The sequence below is a fragment of the Furipterus horrens genome, unplaced genomic scaffold (assembly GCF_987537825.1).
Source record: "Furipterus horrens unplaced genomic scaffold, mFurHor1.1.pri manual_scaffold_3, whole genome shotgun sequence".
NCBI lineage: Eukaryota > Metazoa > Chordata > Mammalia > Chiroptera > Furipteridae > Furipterus > Furipterus horrens.
Genome location: NW_028327173.1, coordinates 151,093,738 through 151,112,183, shown reverse-complemented (window position 1 = coordinate 151,112,183; position 18,446 = coordinate 151,093,738). Strand labels below are relative to the sequence as shown.

Genomic DNA, 18,446 nt, shown 5'->3' with positions numbered 1-18,446 from the left:
GCAGGTCTGCCTGCACGCAGGCGGTAGAGAGGGCAGTTACACGGGCTCTGCACTTCTTGAATGCTGGCAGCCAACGCTCATCGGCGGGGACCCAGGGGCCCTCAGAGTGCCCTTTGGGGAACTGCCTGTGTCTGTGGAGAAGGCAGGCCAAGCAGAACCACGACATAGGGACACAGATCACAGTCAGGTCTGAAACCAGCAAGCTGAAGCAGCTGATGGATGGCACACCCAGGGAAGGGTGAAGGGAAGAGGACAGGAGAAGGAAGGGAATGTGAAGGAAGGGAGGCAGGGGCCCCGATTAAGGAGAAGAAAAGGGGACAGGTGGAGTCTTAAAAATCCATTTTATCAACAGTTCAAGTGAAGATATTTTGAGCAAGGTTACTAACTTTGTAGGTGGCACTTAGCTGGTTGGGGTGGCTAACGTCCCAGAAAACAGGATCAGAACAAAAGTGACAACACTCAATTAAGTTTCTCTTAAAAGGGGTGATGCTCCCTTGAGTGCAGGCAGTCCACCCAGGAGCCCAAACCAGCCACGCAAAGTGGAGAAAGATTGGCTGGGCAGAAATGATGTGGGGGTGTCTGTAAGGAATGCAGATCGGCCTGGCAGAGCTGCTACTGCAAAACCCCCGCCAGCGAGGCCATCTTCCAAGTGCTGTGTATTGGGGTCAGTCTAGTCAAGAGTCCCATACTATCATCTCCATCTTTTAAGTGACAAATGAAGAGGATACTTGAAATAACTAAGAGGATGGAGAACAGATGTCTCAGCCCTCACTGCCTCCCCAGCACACATTGCCCAGACCCCACTAGCCTGGCTCACCAGGACATAGAGCAGGATGTAGAGGTGGTGGGTCAGCCAGAAGCCCCGGAAGCTGTGGCGCCGGAAGTGGTGGGAGGCAAAGACATACATGATGGCCAGGACCAGGAGCATTATGACCCCCGTGAGGCCTGCAAAATGAACAAAGGGTGAAGGTCAAAGGAGTAGGGCTCTTCTGAGCCTGCCAAAGGTCTGGATCCCTCTTCTGCTCCACCGTCCCAGGAGGGGGTGGGGAAAGCCCCAGCATCTCCTTCTGTTCTCTTCCCTCACATCATTGATCATAGGTACCTTCACTTCAACAGACCCTACTCATTCTTCACAGACCTTGTCATGATATTTTTAAGCACCAGTGTCATTATTTGTTTTATGTCTATCACCTTTCTGACTCTCAGGTTCACAAGAATGGGGACCAGGCTAGGCTAGTTCACCACTGAATCCTACTGCCAAGTGTAGGGACTGGTACACTATGGGCCTTACATAAATGCACGCTTAATGAATGAATGCACAGTGTGTCTACTCTGGCCCTCTGGGTCAGGCTCTGGACCTTGCAGGCCCTTCCCTCGCAGGGTCAAGGCTTGGTCCATGTACCTGCAGCACTCCACCTAGCTGCCACAGTGCAGGGTCCCCTTGGGCTCAGCCCTGAGTTGGTGGGAGGCGCCTCTTCACAGGGAATCTCAGGCCTGGTCTACACAGGAGGGCAATACGGAGTCAGGGTGGGAGTGCAGGGGCCAGAGAATGGCCCCTCAAATGATCAAGGAGGAGAGAGCCAGAAATTAGAAAGATTAGAACGCTGAAGTATGGAAAAGCAGAGGTTAAGAAGGGATCTAACCAAAGCCTGTAAAGTACAGAATGGAGAGAAGAGCATAAACACAGCCTTATCCTCTAAATCCCAGTGTGCAGGAATTAGCAAGCAGTCTCCAAAGTTCAAAGCAGATTGTTTTAGGGCTAAAAAATAAAAAATTTAAAACACTGTGCTGTTTCACAGAGGAGTGAGTGTATAAAACACGTTACCCCAAGGAGGGAACAAACTAAAAATACAGATACATCCAAAAAGTGTTTTGATAGATTCATAGCTAATAGCCTTAAAATGGTTGATTACAGAAAGCTAGGAAAATACCTCTAAACAGCCCTTGTCAAGACAGACTAAAAGGGGTGGGGTTAAGACAGTCTACCTGGCTTGACAGAGAGCCTGGTTCCACCCCTCTGCAGGTGGGGCACAGTATTTCTCAGAGCCACTGCATGATAGGTGTGTGTGTTGGGAGAGTGGAGGGAGACCACTCCCATTCCACAGAGGAGGAGCTAGTTCAGAGTTGGGATGGGACCCCAGTCAAGCTCCTGAAAGAAGCACTGGGAAGGCAGTCTCCTGCTGCACAGGAGAGTCCTCGGGGCCAGAGGGCACAGCCTGACTCACCACGAGAGCCCAGAACCTGGAGCTGGGAGCCAGGCCCAGAAATTCACAGAGCAGAAAAGGCTCTCACCTGGCACAGTCTGGAAGAACCACCAGTGATACTTCTGGGGCAACTCAGACCTGTAGGGAAGGGAACACAAGGAGGGATCCTGAGAGGAGAGGTCTAGGTCTTCCAGTAAGGACCCCCCTAGACGAGGCACCCCAACCCAGTCACTAGTCTCCCTTTCTGCTGACTTGGGGTTGGGAGCTCAGGCCGGTCATTGTCTGTCCTATAACTTGGAAGGTGACACTCTCCTCTGAGCCAAGATAATTTGATTCTTTCCACCCATAAATAACACTCCTCCTCCCCTCACTCAGTACTCACCCATCATCATAGAAGAGGCCGGGGAAGAGGCAGGAGAGGATGCTGAGTGGGCTGATGGAGAACAGGTACACATTCACCACATGGCCTGCACTGTGTAAAACTAAGGAAGACCAGACGGGGTGGGGTGAGCCTGGGGGCAGCTGGGTAGAGGTGCTCAACCCATTCAGCCCAAGCTCCAGCCTGGAGAAGGCCTGAAGAAGGACCCTAAGGGTTTGGATTACTGATCTCTGATCAACTTTCCACTTCTCCCCATGTCCCATACACACACCATCCATGAACGCAACCACATGAGTCCAAATTATATTAGAAATTCAGTCTTTTGGCCTCTCTTACAGAATCATGTTTTAAAACATAACAATTGTGAGACTGCAGAGCATGTGCGCTCATTCTGGGGTGTTAGTAACTTGAGGGGTGGTGAGGTGGCCTTGAAAACGTGGCAAGAGGCATTGGTGGGGCCATGAGGGGCCCTTGGGCTTACTCACACCATTGCTGGGGCCACCTCCAGCCTTACGAGAAGGACAGCCAAGACTTACACTCCATTTAAGTGCAGGTGGTGGGCAGGGGATGCTCAGAGGAGGGGAAGCCGGTGGGGGGCGGGAGGAAGTGAAGGATCCCAGGGGCCCCCAGGGCCTGCCTGTGAGGACGATGGCAGTGGAGGCAATGAGGCGATGGAAGTCCACGGCGGCATCAAAGGGCACGTAGCGATTGAGGAAGGTCTCTCGCAGGAAGGTGATGAGGTTGCGGCACATGGTGAGCAGGATGTAGGAGAACATGAAGGAGATGCTGGCGGCCGTGCCCCTCGACAGGATGATGCCCACAAAGGTGGTCTCTGCAATGCCCGAGGGTGGCGAGGCGAAGGCGTAGTCTGCGGAGGGGCCCAGGCAGGTAAGGGGGGGCGCAGTGCAGAGGACAGAGTGCCACTGAGGGAGGCCAGCTGCAGGCCTCCTGACATCTTCATTCGAAGGGGCCCAAGCACCCAGAGAGCCCTTGCTCTGGAGCTGTCACTCACAGCCTGCCCCCACTGTCCTTCCTGCAGCTGTCACTCGGGTAGACCCCGCCCTCAGGGGGGTACCAGTTTTCCCAAGTCCTGCGCCCGCCCCCTGGCAGTCACTCACAGTAGGCCCTCTCCAGGAACAAGCCTGCAGCGATGGTGTAGAACACTGCCACGCAGCCGATGTGGCGCCTATAGTTCTCGATGAAGCGCTTGAACTGCTGCACGGTCTGGTGAAGACGGCTTCGCTGAAACTTCTCTCGGTGAGCCTCCGTGAACAGCAGGGGCTGAAACAGCGTTACCCTGGGAGACAGGAAGCCTTGGCTCTCTGGTAAGGACCCACCTCTAGTGAAGCCCCGCTCCCCAGGGGGCAGAAAGGGGCGTCAGTTACTCAAGCCAAGCTCGGCTCAGAGCCCAAAAGGCTATAGGACACCCCTAAGGTAAGCTGTCAATGTAGAGACACTCCATCGCAAGTGGTCACCGAGTCAGTTCATCCCAGGGGATGCACTTCAGCTACCCCAGTTCTCACTCACACTCAGACACACCTCTGCCCTCCCAGTATGTAATTCCCAACTCCCACAGCTTTGTTTTCACCCTTTACTGGAGGCTTAAAGGCAGAGATGAGCATTTCCTTGAGCTCTAAAGCTCCTTATCCTTACCACTATTATACCATTCATCAGTGGGACAGTGTAACTATCAGCACACAGGCTATCTCATCAGACTGCTATGTTCCGAGGCTGTGCTTAGCACAGTGCCTGGCACCAAGTAACCAACATATGCATGCTGAAAGGATGGAGGAACTTCTGGGCTTAAGGGGAGGAGCAGGCGTACTTCTTGCCAAACCTCCGTCGAATCTCCTGGGGAGGATCTGTGTCCATGGGGCACTGCAGTCTCTGTGGTGTCAGCTCCTCCTGGACATCACTTCGGGGACAGCGAGCATTCACCCTGGGAGAGGGACTAGGACAGGAATGCAGGAGATAGGACCTTGGTTACCTAAGTCACTTGGTGTTCTGTTGCCCTAGGTCTGCCTCCAGACCCACTCTCTTGAGGAAGGGCCAAAGCTCTCAGCCAGGGGACAGCAGGATGCCCACAGAGACCTAGATAGAGAATGAGTCAAACCCTGGGGGTCCCAGCCAAGGCTGTCACATATAGCTATGTCCTTTCTAAGGGTGTCTAACCCAGGCTGTGGATGAGTGCAGGGCTATGTCTGCAGAGTAAGAAGTGCCTTTTTCTAATTTGTGTGGAGGCTTGATGTGGGCTAGTGGGGGCAGTGATTCCAGTCATTCCAGGGAGAGAAAAGGCAACTACCTGACCCCAGCCCTCCCTCCAACATTCCCAGATGAGGGCTCACCAGAGCTTCTCTTGGCTGATGTAGGAGGCTCGCCGGCAGACGTCCTTGATAACTTCAGGCACCTCTACCCCTGCAAAATGCAGAGCTGGGCTAGGAAGCAGCTCAGGGCACAGAGCCTCAGGAGGACCTGGCTCAAATGTCTGGACACTATGGAAGGTCCCAGGCCAGTACGCTGCCTCTGGGTGCCCCCAACTAAGCCTGTACCCCCAGTGGGAGCTAGACCCAGCCACTAGTGGGCAGTGAGAAGGCCTGAAACAATGTTGGTCAGGCAGGCTCCCCTGAGTGTGTGTCCACCTTCAGCCTCACTCCTGGGACTAGAATCAGGCTTCTGAGGTAGAGTTTGGGAACTATATGCAACCTGCCTGCTAAGATCATTCTGCCACAAAACCCTGCTAATGACCCTCCAGCTTAAAAACTCCCAGGAGTTAAAAATGTAGATTCTAGGCGGTGCATATATGGGAGATCACTATAATTTTTTTTTCCTACTTTTCTGTGTTTGAAAATGTTCATAAGAAAATGTTGCGGGGGGTGAGGGGACGCCTTTCAGAAGCTGCCCATTGTCTCCTATCTGGGCTGAGCACATAGGGGCAGGGCAGGACTGAGCAGCAAATCCAAGTTCTCGCAGAGGTGGGAATCTGCAGATCACTTCCTGAAGATTACCCTAGTCCACAGGCTGAATTTAATAAAATGCTTTAGCAAACAGCAAATGTGGCAAAAACAGTAACAAATGACAAATCTAGGTGAGGGGGAAAAGGATGCTCCTTTTACTATTCTTGTGCCTTTTCTATAAGTTTGAAATGTTTCCAAGTAACCTTTGGAGGAAACAACACAGCACAGCAATTAAAAGCCAAACAAAATAGTACTCATTTCTAACCCTCTACTTAATCCTTTTCCAAGCCTGCGCCTTCCTCCACCCCAGGGGCTGAATGTCTCTGGGACCTTGGCCTGGGCTCACTTGGGGCCCTGCACCTGCTCTGCCCTCAGGCCTGGGTGCCTGCTGTGCCTGGGTGCCTGGGAAAGGTGAAAAGTGGCAGAATCAGGAGGGATGGGTCTGTACTCTACCAACTCTCCTCCCACCCTGGGCAGGGGAAGCCCTGACCAGGGGGCCAGCTGTGCCTTGTCTAACCCTCCCCTCTTCCCCATCTGGACTGCTCAGCTCCCCCAGGTTCTCATAATCCTGGGATGGGCTAGGTTTGGTTTCAACATGCCCCAGTGAGAATCCCAGGCTGTGAAGACACTGTAACAGCTCAGAGCAGGCCACAGGCAGTCCCTCTGCCTGCTCTCTGCCTGCTCTCTGCCCATCCACCTGAGTCAGACACAGGTGGGGCAGGAAGTAGCAGGAGGGACAACAGAAGTGGGTCTTCATGCATTCAGCAAACATTTACTGAGCACTCCTTCAGGGGATAAAGTGGCAAACAAAACCAAAACACTCACCACCACTGACACCCCAGCTGAGGTAGGTATGGCTGGGGTAGGGCTGTAATGAGGAGACACTGTTTCCCCTCCAGCCCTAGGCTCCAAGAACAGGAGTCTTTGTCAAGAAAAAGGAATTCCAGTTGCCAACGCCCACCCTATGCTGACCCAGCCCACCCCGCCAGCTGTGCGGCATTATGACTTTTGTGGGCCCTAGGCACTGTTGCCTCCCTGGGACGCTTCCTCCATTAAAAACAAATGAAGAAGTATATATTATACTTATGTTGGTGTACATAATCCAGGCTGGATACATTATTGCATATTTATTATAATTCTATTTGTTCTTTTCTTCTAATCTTAAAGGAAATGAAAACATTTCTGTGGACTCCCAAAGTATGTGGGCCCTATGTACTGGGCCTGCTGTGCTTAATGAATGGGGCCCTGCCTCCGGGCTCACTCACCTTTGACGCAGAGCTGTGTGAAGCGGAGCTCGCTGTCGTGGTCCCGCAGCATGAAGTGGAAGTCCTCCCATGTCAGCTCCTCCTTGTCCTGGAAGCCCGACTCCCGGAACATGGACTCCACCACCTCAGCCAGCTGGGCCTTGGACAGGCAGTTGTTGGAGATCTCGATGAAGGACCTGGGGGTTGGGGGAGGGGAGTTATCAGGCCCTGACAAAGGGCCTAGGGCCTAGACACAGGGCCCACTGGCCATCCCACCAGCCCTTCAAAACCCTCATGGAGGGACCCCGACTGACCAGATCCTAGTTTCCTTCTTAACTGTAACAGTCTCTGGCTATATGGGTGAGAAGGAGGAGGCCCCTGCTCTTTACCCTCCTGCTTCCTCCTTCACGTTCCACCTCTTTCCCCATCAGTTCCTGCTCTGGCCCACTCTCCTGGCTGTCCCATTGGACCAACCTCAGCATCCTGATGAACTCGTCCTTGGAAATGAGACCATTCCCATCAAAGTCATACATGCGGAACATAAGGCGAGACTTCTCCTCAGGGGAGCCTGGGGGGAAGGAGGACCATATGAGAGACCCAGACCACCTGCCTAAACTGCAGGCTGGCCAGAAGGGGCCTTACACTAGGGTGAATCACTGCTGGACACAGCAAGGGGTTGTTCTGCTTCCTGACCCTACCTGGGTGCTCCCAGATGTCTGCCATGGCTAGAGACCCAGCCCCAGTCCATCCCCATCTCCGACAGGTCAGCTACACGCCAGCCTCAGTCTCCAGTCCCTTCCATCTTCTCCCATCTGGACAATCTCTCCCTCCTCCACTACCTTTCATGAAGACAACCAGGATGTCCAGGAACTCCCGAAAGGACAGGTAGCCATTGCCATCTTTATCGGCCAAAGAGAACATGGACTCCACAAACATGTCCTGGGGCTTGAGGCCCAGGGACTCGGCAAACTCAGCCCTGCTCAGCTCACATGTAAGAGCCTCTCGCACCTTCTGTGATGAGTCCAGGGGCAGGGCCCCTGCATCCGCCTGGTCGATGTCCAGCACCTGCACTTGGGCAGCAGCAGAGGGAGGGAGAGAAGGAGACAGGGATTCACTGACTTAAAGGCCAGCTGAGGCTTGCAAGAGCCACCTTTTAAGGGGATGCCCAGCATCCCCTCCCCTAAGCACTACCCCATAAGCCTTACAGGTGGTCCTGTGGCCATTTATTCTACAGACCCTGGCCCTGTGCATTAGCTGACTGGACCAGGGATGCACAATTGAGCCAAGCAGGGGACCTGGAATTGGAACTGGGAGGTCTTGGGTCTGTCTTGACCTGAGCACAAGAAAACTCAGGAGCTATGGACCACCCTATTCCTCCAACTGCTCAGAGACACAGAGACACAGAGACACAGAGACAGAGCAAAGCAGAGAAAAAGGAGGCATCCTGAGAGAGATGTGGCCTTGTCTGCAGATAGTGTTCCCTTTCCTGGTCCTTCCCAGGCCAGGACACAGTCCTTCCTCCCTTTGGAATTCCTCAGTCACCACTATAGTCTCAGAGTCAACAGACCCTTCTTCATCAATGCTAGTTTGAGCTGCTTGCTCTTCCATCCAGAGTTTTGACCGAGAAAAAGCCTCAGCTGGGTTGAGAAAAAGTTGGGCTCAGGAAGGGGAAATTCTCATTGTGGACCATCTTCAGCCCACCCAAGGGACTGTCGCAGCATAAGGAGCACAAACGGTGAGGGAAGCAAGCAGGCTGCAAACCAGAACCCCTGTCCTTCCCACCTGTCAACCGGAAGCCCCTACTTCAAGCCTGGCTATGGTTTCATGAGATAAACCTTGTTGATTGAAACAAGGTGTTTTAGTGGAACGAGCCTGGAGCTGGAGGCAAGAGACCCAGTTTCATGTCCCAACTGTGCCTCTGTTTCACTGTGTGGCCTTAGGCAAGTCTCTTCAGTTGTCTGGCATTCATTTCCTCACCTGCCCTAATGATCTCACAGGGTTATGGTGAGAATCAACAAGAGAGGCTGTATGAAAACTATCTGAAAGCTGAAAGCACTGTGCAGATAGACAGGGTTGGCAGCTACCCCCAGGAACTGGTAGAACACCCTCACCTCCCGACATAGCGATTTCTTTCATAGCCCTGGTGGATCCTGAACTGAGTAGAGGTGCCCAGGTGCTGCCCAGGCCTTGGCAATGAGTCACCCCAGTGGGGGGACACTCTATTCTATTACATACTCAAGTTCAACTTGTTTGAGGAGTAAATGTCATAGTCATACGCATATAGTAAATGACCATAAAATGGTAGTTTCCCTCATGAATCCTCACCCCAGCTAGCCAGCCCTGCTCCTTCCCCTCAAACACTGATGTTTTGCCCTTCTACCAGGCACCTCTGCTTAGTCCTTTCTGCGCCTTCTTCTGAGCCAAAACTTTTCAACTTTGAGTCCTTGCCAAATCTCACCTCCACCATGACTTCACACTCACCTGAAATCTCACTAGCCTTTCTGAACTCCCAGACTATTATTTCCTTGGTCACATTTGTAGATGGCATTCTTTGCCAATTATTTTCTTTTCTGTGTGCATCCCATCTCCCAGTGGGACGATGAACTCCTTCAGCGGGTGCCCATGCTGTATTATGTTATATCTCCCGAGCGTCTCCTCTCCAGTGGCCTGCTCCGAGGCTCGAATCCTTGCAGTTCTCTTCCTGTCTTATTTCCCTCTCTCAGTGGCTCTCAGAAGTCTGCAAGGTGAACACTAACACCCCCTGGAGGCCTCTGGCAGCTGCACTGCCCTAAGGAGGGGTGATTAAGGGCTCTCACTGCCCCACACTGTTTGTCTCACCCTAGGTTTCTGCAGCCTCTAAGGGAGAGCAGAGAGCCAGGGCAGCCCTGAGATGAGAGACTGACATGTGCACATAAGCCCCTTCGTAGGGTATGCATCTCTGGAGCCTCCCAGGTGGGGCTGGGGTGGGAGTGGGGGCAGAAGCATCTCCTGACAGGAAGATCCAGTGACTTGGGCAAAATCACAGTAGAGTGGATCCTTCTCTGTGATCTCAGTGTTTCTGACTTTCCTGGGGGTCACCGCATGCCTTGCCCAGGTAAAGATACCACCACGGGCAGACACACAAGGACAGGTCTGAGCCCACGTACACACCTGGGAGAAAAGGTGCCTGAAAAAGGTTTCCAGGAGGTGGCTCCGCTGCTCCCGTGTCACTGCTGCCCTCATCAGCTCCTGTTCCCGCAGCTCCCACTCCTGGAAGCTCAACCCACTCTCCTTCAGAGCCACACGAAGGTTTTCCACCAGTGCTTGCCGCTCTTCCTCCAGATTAAACAGCAGCACCTATGGAGGCAGCAGAAGGGAGAGCAACCATTTGTCAAGGCTTCTTGGGTCCAGGAACTGTACATGAATTTTGTTGGGGGGTCACTGGAAAGAGCCCTTGAAAAAGAGATACTGCTATTGCCTGGGCTCAGTGGCATTAAGCGGTTTTCTTGTAAGTGCAGAGGTAGCATTCAAAGTCACATACATGTATAAAGCCATTTCCTTCTCTAATTCCCAATGAAGAAGGGGAAGGCAGGGAGGCCAGAGGATTGAAGGGACCGTGAGCCAGAGAGTCAAAGCTGAAAATTAGCCTCTGATTGAGCTCCCTTCCCAAAATCTTTAACAAATCACTACAGCCTGAAATCAGGGGACAGGGAGGAGTGCCCAGCTTGTTCCAAGAAATCCAAACTAGGACCTACTACAGAAGGGGGGTGGGGGCAGAGTGTGTCTGCAAGAGCAATAGGGGACTGTGGAAATCATGTCATCCAGCAGGCTCAGAGCAGGACAAATGTACTCCAGTTTGTCTCTCTATAAAGTACTACAGCCAGTAACCAGAAGCCGGAAACCCCGTCTGGCCCAGTGCTCCTTTCCCTCCACTTGGCTGGCAGTAGCCGTGGAAAAGGAGCCAGTGGTCAGCTGGGTCATACCACGTCATACTCCTTGGGGATCTTGAGCAGCAGGGTGCGGCGTCCACGGTTGCTGGACAGGATGAGGTTAACCTGCTGCAGAGGCCTCAGCTGGATGATACGGAGTAGAGAGAGCCTGCCGTCCATGACACGGATCTGCCCGGGCTGCAGGTGCACCAGCACAGGCCGGCAGGGCTCCTTGCGGCCCTGCCATTCCAACGCTAGGGAGAGACAGAGCTCAGTCAGCTGGGGCCCTCTGGACCTGCCCTGCCCAAAGCGCATCCAAAGGAAGAAGGACAGCTCAGAACTGGAGTTAGAGCGAGGCCTCCTCACCACCTCCTTGCCTCTTCTTGGCTGTTGAGGGTCATCCTGTCCCCCAGAGTCCTGCTGCGCCTCTAGCCCATGAGAAGAATAACTACCATTTCCTGAGTGGTTATGATGTGCCCAACACTGTACCAAGTGCTTTGCATGAATGAGTTCATTTAATCTTTATACATCTATGATGTAAGTGCTATTATTATTCCCCTTTTACAGATAAGGGAAAATAGACTTAGAGAAATTTTAAACTCTGCCTGAGGCCCAACTAGTGGAACCAAGATTCCATCCTCAGTGTCTGACTCTAGACCTTCATTAATTACTTCTCTGTTGCCTGAAATTCCAGTGCAAAATGCACAAAGCAGCAGTCTGGAGGAATTTGTGAGTCACAGCAACTCTGTGAAATGTAGTCCCAGTCCTGTGACTCTTCCCCATGAGTCTGTCACATTCCCTATATTTGGGACCATTGGGAGGAGCTATGGAGGTGGGAGGACTTCGGGTCCAACTTCCACCCAATGCCCCCATGGCTCTTCCCACCTGCCCTGGCTGCCTGGAGGCCTAGGAAAAGGAGGCCTTTTCCTTAGGTTGCTGAGGCAGAGTTAGGGGGGGGCCACCCTGAGTCATGTCCTCTCTACAGCCATCCTGGCCAGCTCCAGGCTTACCTTCCACACCCTCCACAAACTTCTCAGACATGATGCTCTGGCGGTGCTGGCCCTGGAGTCTCTTGAAATTTCTCCTCCGGAGCTGGGCAACAATCCAGGCAACAAGCAGGCTCACTGGAAGGGCAGAGGCAGTAGGATGCTCAGAGGAAGGCAGGGGCCTGGGGAGATCAGTGGCTCCTCTGCCAGACTCCTTTCCTTAGCAAGACCCTGCTTTCCCCAAGTCCTAGTTCTGTCCATCCTCAAACTGTGAGGCTCCCTTCAGGGAGTAATGAGCTGCTCTGCATCCCATGCGGAGCTTTGAGTGGCATGTAAGATGCCCATGTCGCCTCCTCTCCTGCTTCGAGCACTCAGTCTCTTCCCAGCCAGAGACTGGACCCACTCTGGCAGGCTGCTGGTCAAACCACACACACAGCCATGCCGAAGACTAAGTCTGAGTAAGTCTTTGGCCCAGCAGCTACATCCCAGCCCTGGTTCTCCAGCAGGGGTTTTTGCCAGGTCCAGGCCCCTGCAGATAGCTGCGGAATGTGAATTCCCTGTGGTGCCTGACCAATCTGGGTCCTGAGGGGATCCTAGGAGGACAGGGGGGCAAATTCTCCCTGGTGCCAACTTATGTGCAGATCAGATACAGTGGTCCCTCTCTATATCACAGTTCACTTATAGCAGCCTCACTGTATTGCAGGGTTTTTAAAAATATTATATGTAATTATTTATCGTGGATTTTTCGCTATATCATGGGATTTTGCGGTACTGTATATGTATGTTGTTAAACTTATGTAGGTCTAAGAGTGTAGAATAAATTAAGGTTCTTACTTCGCAGGAGGGTCTGGAACATAATACCTGTGATAAGTGAGAGAATACTGTACTTCTCGTGCCCCCTCCTGCTCTATGTTTTCTTCATCTGCCCAGAGGAATAGTACTCTGTATGGCTGGTCACCACAGATAGAACCAACCTCACCCCTCAGCTTGCATCTCTCACCCAACCCCACCCTGCCCATCCCTTTTACCCAGGGGGAAGCAGCAAAGGGCTCCAATGGTGACCCCGAAGCCAAATTCACTGCCCTTGAAATAGTCCCGCATGAGGTGGGGAACACAGGCTGGCAGGCCCTCGGTGCTGAGTTGTCCTGGCTGTGGGCAGGGGTCTCCTGGGAAAACAGAGGAAGCTAAAGTCGTGAGGGGCTGGGTGCTGGGTCACAAGCTCAGGCACAGGATCACAGAGGAGATTAGGGTGGAAGAAAGCCGGGTGTTGGGGGGTGGCTCTGGGTACCAGAGCGGGGGACTGCTTACCCCTGCCATTGTCCCTGCCATTGTACCAAGAATGTGGCATTTGCCTACTTGGGTAACACATGGGGTCTAAAATGAACCTCAGCCACACACACAAACACACACAACCCTTTCCTTGTCACTGCTGCGGCACTGGGATTTCCTCACTACACTCAGCTCTCCTAATGTTCCACCTGTCCCCCAGCCCCATCCCAGCTGAGTGTGAGTGTCCACACCAGGTCTCCCTGAGTCTCAGCCTTGCCCTCACTTGGGCACCTGCTGGAGTCATACAGAGGGAAACCTACAGAGCTGTGTGTGGCAACCGTGGTGCCTAGACCCAAAGTTCCCAAGGGCAGAACCATAGCCCAATCCCCTCTTGGAGTCTACTGTCCAGCTTCACTGAACCAAACCCTTGGCTGGAAAGGAAGGAGATGTCAGGCTCCAAACGCCTGCAAGTACCCCCTGGCCACTCACCCGCACGCCAGAAAAAGACATTGTGCTGTAGGGCACTGGGGTCCACATTGGTGACAGCCACCAGCACATCCCATAGGGAAGTGTTTCTGATCTCTGCAACTTCTTCCTCAGAGAACAGCCTGGGGGTGGGAGAAGGGGGTCTAGCTCTGAAAGTGGGAGAGAGATGCAGGCCCCAGGCCCAGAGACCAAGATGAGGAAGGAAACCCAGAGGAGCTGGAAAGGGGGAAGGGCCAGCTGGGAATCATGGGCCCATGGGGGCTGTTTACAGGCAGAGTGTCTGTGCCCTGGCCGAGGTGGAGTCTGAGGGGGAGCCCAGGTACGGCTTACCCATTCCTGGTGTTCTCAAACCAGTAACGGTCACCGTCCCGCAGCCGCACAAACTGGTCAAGGACAATGGTGCTAAAGAGGGGCCCAGGGTCCCCGTAGCTCTCCAGGAGCCCCCCAGGAAGCAGCTCCAGCAGAGACAGGTCTTGGTTGTACAGGGCAGCCGTGGCTTCCAGCACCTGGGGCCAAGAAGCGATAGGAATGAGTATAAGGACCTGGCACCCACCTTCAGTCAAAGAGGATCAGCCCTCCTAGGGATCAGCCTCAGGGATGATAATAATAATAAATGACAGTAACAATAATTCACTTATTATGCCCCAGGCACTTCTCTGAGTGCTTTACATAAGTTCACTCATTACGGGAATTCTCTCAATCAGCTGCCTATTTTATAAAGTTGGAATAAAACAGGCAGCCAGTCTCCTACGGAACTTATTCTTGAAAAAGTATAAAAGCTGAAGGACCAAAATCAGTGCAGATGTTGAATGGTAGAATGATGTGTTAGAAGAGGTTTCTATTCTTCGGATCTTAAAAAAATGTTCAAAAAAAATCAAATCCCTACATACACATTGCTTTTTAAAGACAGCCTTCAACAATATATGAGTAGCATATTCTGCTTGATCTTTACTTTAGTTCTTTTTTTCACAATGTAAATAAGCAGTTGACCAGCTTAAGCTCAACAAGGCACAATTGAAATTAAAGACTTGCCACTATGGGTATGCCTGGTGCTTCCTATATTTATACTGATTTCATAAGGTTTATGAGCCCCAAGCACATATCCCTTCTTTATCGGCCTTTCAATTCTTCACTTTCCACCAATTTTATAAAATATAAGGGTAAAGGCAATACAATTGTCATACAATTGTAGAAACACAGAACCAGCTAAAACTGGTCTGTTGACTGACAGACAATGCCACTCACTCAGGGTGGAAGGCTGACTCTACAAAGGCAGCTTGAATATCAGTGCATGACAGTACGGCTTTCCTGAATCAAGAACCTTCTATATCAACTCAGGAAATGGTTGGGAAGAGTAAATGAGATAATGCCTATTAAGTGCTTGGCACGCAATAGATGCTCAGTAAACATTTGCTGGATCTGCACAGTCACAGAGTCTAAAGCCAAATCCTGCTGGTCTGGTAACCTCCATCCTGGTGTGTGGTACTAGGAACCTGGTGAACCCTGCCTCTTTCACCAGGTGCTTGTCTCTGGTGTCTGGGTCTCCCTGCTCATCTTCTGTGTCTTGACCCAGTGTGCCCTGATCCTTTCACCCTGTCCTCTGGGTCCCGACCCCTCCTCACAGTGTCATCACTCTGGGAGAGCACAGGTTTGATGTCCTGCCATCTGGTAATGGAAGGCAGGCCCAGTGCTGCCCTGGCCTTGGTGTAAGAGGGAAGGCCCAGATCTCGTCCCCGCTGCAGGCAGCTGGCCAAGTGGTCTGTGCGGGAAAACTTCAGTGGCCCAGGCCAAAAATCTGTGGATGTAATAGCAGAAAGTCTGAGGAAGCTGAGGTATACCATGACTCCTCCAACCCATGCCCCAGGCTCCAACCAGCCCAGGGGCACTTGAACCATACAGTAGCTCTCTCAGCAATGAGACAGTGCATGGTCCCAGCCCTGGTAGCCCTCCCTGTCTGGCTCTGGAGCTCTAGCTGAACCTTCTCCCAAGGACCAGGGCTATATAGCCTATAGGGTCAGTCTTGGCCTCACCTCGCACATCCTCAACCACCACATGATCCTCTCGCTCAGCAATCTGGGAGGCCATGCCCAGTAGCAGTGCATCTACATCTTCAGCTCTTTGTAAGTTTGGGTGCTATGGGAGTGAGGAGAGGAGAGGGGTGTGGCTAATGCGGCCAGAACTTGGGCAGTCAGGCTCCCTCCACCCCATAGTCCTTAACCCAGTCTTGTTGTTCACTCCAGAGTGGTGGATCATTCCTCTCCCACAAGTTGGTTCCCCACTCAGGGTGAGTGATGTCCCCATTCAAAGCTCATGCTACTGGGATATAGGTCTCCTTAAGCATAAGGAACCAAAAACTTTATTTCTTCTATTTTAGGAAACTTGAGAGTGTGGTTGACAAAGACACTAGAATATCTAGGTCTTGGTCCTTGTTCTGTTTACTAGCCAGCTGTGTGATTGTGGGAAAGTCATAGGACCTCTCTGAACCCAGTGGCCTCTTCTTACTAAAGAGGGCACTAGAGCTTAATAAAATAATAAAATAAAATTAATGAAATAAGAAAAAGGGATTAGGAGGACACTGAGGTCTCTGTGACTCTGATCCTATGCCTTCCTCGTCTCTCTTTTCCTCCCTCTACTCTTCCTCGCTTACAAACACTCTACACAAAAAATCTGAGTTTGCTTTAAATTAATGATCAATGCTCTTGACCCACACTGACCTGGTTTGGATGGACAGGCTATCTCTGGTAAAATCTCTCAGAATCACTCCTTCCTTCTTGCCCCCAACCCATGAAAATACATTCACATGCTGCCTGAGTGTGTCTAATTAGGAAGTTTTCTTGGGGCCTGGGATGGCTGGGGTACTCTAAGGCCTACAGGGCTGTGAAGGGAGAAGAAAAACCTAGGAGAAAGCAATGAATGTAGATCCACACTTACACAGGTCCCACTGTCTCTCACACAGTCCTGAGATGAGAGTAGAGGGTTGATTTTTTTACCATGTACCATCATCTCAGACACTGGTAGGGGAGATGGCTTTGGCCCCCAGGCTGCCTCCTGCACCCCAGCCCATCCCAGCTGGCTGCCTCAGCCCTACTGCCCACCTTCACTACACACCCTAATACATATGCACACAAGCACATACAACACACATATACCCACCCACATATATGTCCCCAGTCCTGACCTTTCGGCTCCAGTAGCTGTTGCAGACTCGGAGAGCTCTGGAGACATTTGAGTTCTGATCGATGACCTTCTGAAAGTGGCAGCTGGCATTTCTGAAATGCAAGGAGCATGGAAGTGGTGACAGAGATCCTGGGGTCCTAATGTCAGGCATCAGCTCTGGTCTTCTAGGCTGTATAGCTAGAGGCCAGGCCTTACTTCTCTGAGGTAGTATGTGGTCAGGGTGGGTTCTCAACAATCTGATTTTGGGGTGATCCCTCATCCCACATCAGACCAAACATCTCAAAATGCACTCACAGAGCTTGCGCATTCTTTCTTGTGTGTTCTCTCTCTCTCTCTAGATATACACATACATTTTGAAAGAACTTTTAGTTGTTCTTTTGAAAATACTTGTCTATGGATAATTCAATTGTTATGATTCCTTGGCCATCATCAGGCATATCCAGAAATTGTTCCAGAGTAAGAAAATCTAATCTATGAATTGTTTTAAGTTATAATGCAATTGTAAAATGTATACCGACATGCTTTGTTTTGTATACATTTAATTAAATGTATATTTTTAGTTTAAAGTTCTCTTTTTATTATTTTGGAGCCAGCATTTTCTTCAGCTCTCACAGATTTCTATTATAATTTCTCCAAAAGGTTTATAAACCCCAGGTCCCGTGTTTACAGCTTAAAAAATGCCCTCAGGGTAGTGTCAAGACCTGAAGTACAGAACAACAGGCTTTGTGACTCATGCTCTGAGCCTCAATTAGCCTGTCTTAAACTAGAGGATTAATACCTACACCCGTTGCAGGAAAACAGACATAAAAGTGCTTAAAACTACAGTGATATATCTTTATAAACAATTGTTTTTATTCTTCTTCTCCATATTTACTGTTCCCTGGTGGAATGGGCAGGACTTTAGTTTGATAATCCTGTCCTGAAGACCCTGTGGGCAATTTTTCTCAACTGACAACCCCCACCCCCACCCTGACCTGCCCCCGCATCTCCCAACACACACTTGAGCCCTCCCTCACCTCATGTAGACGCCAGGGGGCACCATGGTGGAGAAGAACTGTTCCGAGGCCACCAGGAACTCGGGAGAGATGCTGGGGTCCAGGAAAGGGCGGTACCCTGCTCCAGCGAGTAATTGGAGAAATAAGCTCCTTACCAACCTGTCTTGTTTCCTAACCACGACCACCCCTCAGCCCAGGCGAATCACCCTCCATGCCCTCACCTGTGTATTCTGGGGGTGTTTTCTGCAGGAAGCTGGGCAGCCACTCATACAGAGCAATGTTCTGAGGGTCAGGAAAGAGGACAGGGAAGGCGAGTACTGAGCCCAAGGAAGGCTTAGGTGGGAAAGGGTGACCAGGCAGGGGCAGTCTTGAGAAAGGCAACTCAAATAGGAGAGAGGCTGAGGCCCTCCCCTCAAGTAACAGGGGCTTGGGGTGGGGGTGGGGTGCACAGCTCATTTTCTTATAGAAGTGCCACTTTGCCTCCTTGTCATTTCAGGGTCTGTTCCTGGACATTAGCTCTCTGGGAAGGGGTGGACTCCCAGCAAAGGGTGTTTCTGGGTGGGGATGTCCAAGGGTGGAGGGCCCTGCAGGGGAGCAGAGTGTCCCGTAGACCAGGATATGGGGTTGGGGTGGGGAGGGCAGGGCCACTGACCTGGTAAGTGGCGATGACCCTCTTGCGCGCGTGCTGGAACAGCTCCTCGTCGTCCCAGTGCGGGTGCTCGCCGGCCAGCCTCTGTGCCATCAGATTGTGGTAGCGGAACCAGAGCAGGCCCAGCGCCTGCAGGAAGGGCTCACGGTTCCCTCGCTCCGCCCCGAAGGCTGCATCCGAGGTGGGGACGCAGGG

The 18,446-nt window shown here is 51.9% G+C and overlaps 1 protein-coding gene across 1 annotated transcript in view; it reads right to left on the bottom strand.

Annotated features, from left to right (window-relative positions):
- DUOX1 (dual oxidase 1) overlaps nt 1–18,446 on the bottom strand; it is a 32,516-nt gene that overhangs the window by 7,279 nt on the left and 6,791 nt on the right. Inside the window, exons 7-28 of the mRNA XM_090270547.1 lie at nt 18,255–18,421; nt 17,824–17,884; nt 17,624–17,720; nt 16,609–16,699; nt 15,461–15,563; nt 15,053–15,225; nt 13,761–13,936; nt 13,434–13,552; nt 12,704–12,841; nt 11,700–11,813; nt 10,744–10,943; nt 9,932–10,117; nt 7,621–7,846; nt 7,256–7,349; nt 6,803–6,978; nt 4,929–4,998; nt 4,409–4,534; nt 3,702–3,880; nt 3,221–3,451; nt 2,587–2,686; nt 2,293–2,342; nt 818–945 (exon numbers count right to left, since the gene is read on the bottom strand). Coding sequence (XP_090126673.1) covers nt 818–945; nt 2,293–2,342; nt 2,587–2,686; nt 3,221–3,451; nt 3,702–3,880; nt 4,409–4,534; nt 4,929–4,998; nt 6,803–6,978; nt 7,256–7,349; nt 7,621–7,846; nt 9,932–10,117; nt 10,744–10,943; nt 11,700–11,813; nt 12,704–12,841; nt 13,434–13,552; nt 13,761–13,936; nt 15,053–15,225; nt 15,461–15,563; nt 16,609–16,699; nt 17,624–17,720; nt 17,824–17,884; nt 18,255–18,421 — 3,005 coding nt within the window. The remainder of the gene's footprint in view (nt 1–817; nt 946–2,292; nt 2,343–2,586; nt 2,687–3,220; nt 3,452–3,701; nt 3,881–4,408; nt 4,535–4,928; nt 4,999–6,802; nt 6,979–7,255; nt 7,350–7,620; nt 7,847–9,931; nt 10,118–10,743; nt 10,944–11,699; nt 11,814–12,703; nt 12,842–13,433; nt 13,553–13,760; nt 13,937–15,052; nt 15,226–15,460; nt 15,564–16,608; nt 16,700–17,623; nt 17,721–17,823; nt 17,885–18,254; nt 18,422–18,446) is intronic.